This window comes from Clytia hemisphaerica, unplaced genomic scaffold, assembly GCF_902728285.1.
Source record: "Clytia hemisphaerica strain Z4C2 unplaced genomic scaffold, Clytia hemisphaerica genome assembly, whole genome shotgun sequence".
NCBI lineage: Eukaryota > Metazoa > Cnidaria > Hydrozoa > Leptothecata > Clytiidae > Clytia > Clytia hemisphaerica.
In genome coordinates this window covers 309,031-312,343 of record NW_027104179.1, presented here as the reverse complement: position 1 = coordinate 312,343, position 3,313 = coordinate 309,031, and the positions used below count along the sequence as shown (strand labels likewise).

The window sequence follows — 3,313 nt, the reverse complement described above, 5'->3', positions numbered from 1 at the left end:
GATTAAGAACAACCCACAGTTCTCTAAACCCGTAAACATGAGAACGGTACAAGTGCTGACTTACCATATTTCTCAGTCACAATCCTTCAAGAAATATTTGAGACAAATGGGAAATTAATAAACATGTAAATGGATCTGTGATGTTCCATTCTTGCTTTTCGTTATTTTCTAGTATAAGGTGCCTATTAAAGGGCAAGTTTTTTAAAAACTGAATTTTAGGTGCGGCCCATATTAGAGGAGGCGCTTAATCGAGGATGTACGGTAATCTTTTGTCTTGAATCAAATCAGCTTGTTAAGTTGTCATAAAAATTAAAAAACACCATACCTTCAAAGCCAGCACTTTTTAAATTCTGGACTGTTTTCAAAGCAGCTAATTGGATCTTTCCATTGCCAATCAGTTGACTCATCCAATCCATTATGATAGAAACGGCACCCTGTTCGATCAGAATCTCAGCAAGATCTTCGAATATCGAAATCTCTTGAATAACATTTAAGAAGATATACATGAAATCTGGATAATCTTCATAAAAGTTCAGTCGATTGATGATGTAGACAACACTTTCTGATGTGAAGTAGCCTATGGATGCTTTTGTGTTTAGTAGCTCTTCACTTTTACAGGCTAGATGTTTTTCATAGGGAGCAGGAGCCGATTGGCAGAATAAGTGAGTAAACAAGCAACTTGTGCTTTGAACCACATCCTCTGAAAAATGAAAAGTAATTGAATGTTCTTTTATATATCATGCAAATAATCAAAATGTGATGGGTAAAATAATGAAATACTGAACGCTGTTGATATACAATAATCATCATTCATTATAAAATGAGCACTCAAAATAAGAACTTTCTAAGTCTGAAACAACAAATCAGTCTTCTGGAAATTCTTGGAATTTGTATAATTTTAAGTTAAGACAAAAATGGGCTATGTATATTCCAGAAAAAATTTGAATTTGTGCCCCTTTATGTTGAGGAAGTCTTTTTGGGGAAAGGTGACCCCTCTGGATTTGTTTTCAATTTTTCAGGACCCCCTTGAATTTTTGATTCTCTGATTTTCGACTACCTTGGATTTTCGACCTCACTTTATTGACCACCATGGATTTTCCAAATTATTTTACTTTTATTTACTAGACCACCCTGGACGTAAAGTCTTCTCAACATAGGGGGTAGAGATTATTTCTAGAATAGGCCAATGCCATTTCTTGAATTTGGCTAGACGTTTGAGACATAAAAACTTTCAAACAAGATAAAATTATGCTCAATTATGCTTACTTTCATAAGGATGAGTGGAGAGCACACCAAATAGAACACGGTACCAACCATTCTTGATCAACATAAGCCACACACCATCTCGATGTTGTAAGAGGAGACATTCAAGCAATTCAATCCCATACAATGCAACATCTTCTTCAAACATACAAATCTCAATGCTTTTAATGATCACTTTAGTGAAATTCAACATATTATTGACAGGGTTTTGATCCGTCAAATCAAAATGAGATAATCTCTTGAAAAATTGCACCAAGAAGTTCAACAGAATGACAACAATGCTTGTTTCTGCATTCTCTTCCCCAGTTAGACACTTTTCTAGTTCATTCAGTAGCAATGTCTGAAGGTCAAATTCAAAGTCCAACTCATAAAAAAAGGTTCTTGAAAACTGGCGAAAGTCATCTTTGTCTTGACAATATTCCAATATCTTGGTTAATACACAAATAGCAAGCTCAACATTAGTAGTAGATATTTCCCGGTATAGTATATTTAAGTAGGGTTTTTTCATCAGCATTGGATATAAACAATGAGGAAGATCATCAGAAGTGCCCTCAATACTTAATATATCTTCAAGTACTTTTGATATACATGTCAGATTATTGTTTAAAGTTAATTTGTTCAAAAGATCTGCGACAGCCTCCTGTTGCTCTTCTATAATTTGTATTCTTTCAGGGTTTAAAACATCAATGGGAGGGATCGGGTATGTCTTGATTGCATTTCCCAAATTCTCCACTTGTAACAAAGTGTCCAGTATTCCATCCGCACATTCACCCATCCCGCCTCAAATTCAAATTGTTTCCTTTTTTTTTCTTACCACTATAAAAAAAACGAAATATATGATGTAATATTAACACACATTTATTCCACTTAGGGCAGTGTCCTACTCTCGAGTTTCTAATAAATGTACAGTGGGCAATAAACATAAAGCTAGGATTGATAAGATGATAAACATGTGTATAGGCCGGAAAACAGAAATTCAAATTAATAAACGCACAGAATAAATCAAACATGGCTTTATTTGAACATTTGAAAAATTCGAAATTTTGAAATCGAGCGCGACAGAATACAAGAGATTCAACTCATCCATTTATTTTCTAAGTAATACTTATCCCACCTCCTTCCAAATTAGGATTTTATGGTTATTCAACAAAATCAGTTATTTACAAATTTGAAATTATATTTCGTCTTTGCCTAGATTTTCATGAAAAAACCTCTTTCAACTAACCAAAATAATGGGTCATTCGCTATTTTTTGTTTCGCCAAATTTGAAAATATTCTTGATTTGCCAAAAATAAATTCCACAAAATTGTGCGATAATTAGAAAAGGCATTTGCAGTTTTATTAGAGACTTAAGGGTACTGAAATAAATGATTGAAAAGAGAAAGTCTAAGCCATAAAGTCTAAGCCATAAAATCCCTGCAGTATAAATTTTTATACCTGATACAGATAAAAAACTTGAGGAAAAAGCTATTTTGGGATAGTCCGATTACAAGTCCAATTCTATATTCTATATGACAAATAAATCAATGTATTTAAATGTCAATGTATTGTGTGTACGTAAAGGTAAAATTAAAGCAAGTTTCTAAAATATATGAAAGTTGGGTCAAAAAGACAAGCTATTCTGGAATCTCAAGCAGTGCCAACTTTGTTGTAAAAGAAGGATCATCTTCTAAAAACTGTCGTTTCCGGTTAAACAACTTCCCAAAAGACTAATCATTGTGAAAAGCCTGGAAACATTGGAGGAGTTGAAAAAATTTGATTGTGTTTGGGCAAGCCTCTGGGAATCTCATTCAATAATATTCTGGTAAATGCGCCATAACCATACATTTTACCAACCAAGTCTCATTTATCTGTATTATCCACACAGCGTGTTTTAAAAATCAACACAATGAAGAAATTACAAAAGCAAACCCTTTACATCGTTACGATTCTCATCACCAAGCAATTTGCGGATTTTTCTGATACTTGCGATAATCATCTAACACAAAAAAGGAGATTTCTGTTTCATTTACAATACCATTATCCCTCAAACTTTTCTCCATATTAAGAA

At 33.4% G+C, this 3,313-nt stretch overlaps 1 protein-coding gene across 1 annotated transcript; it reads right to left on the bottom strand.

The window, feature by feature from the left end:
* Nucleotides 1-248: 248 nt before the first annotated feature.
* LOC136814702 (uncharacterized) lies at nt 249-2,078 on the bottom strand. Its single transcript, XM_067071117.1, has 2 exons — nt 1,267-2,078; nt 249-700 (listed from the first exon to the last, which is right to left on the bottom strand). The coding sequence occupies exons 1-2, from the start codon at nt 2,036-2,038 to the stop codon at nt 285-287; spliced, it is 1,188 nt and encodes a 395-aa protein (XP_066927218.1). The 5' UTR covers nt 2,039-2,078; the 3' UTR covers nt 249-284.
* Nucleotides 2,079-3,313: the final 1,235 nt, after the last annotated feature.

What these genes read in the sequence shown, in the direction of transcription:
- LOC136814702 (XM_067071117.1), bottom strand. Translation starts at nt 2,038, where the DNA reads ATGGGTGAATGTGCGGATGGAATACTGGACACTTTGTTACAAGTGGAG. An exon ending in CTCCACTCATCCTTATGAAA is followed by an intron (nt 701 to 1,266) that starts GTAAGCATAATT and finishes TTCATTTTTCAG; the next exon opens with AGGATGTGGTTCAAAGCACA.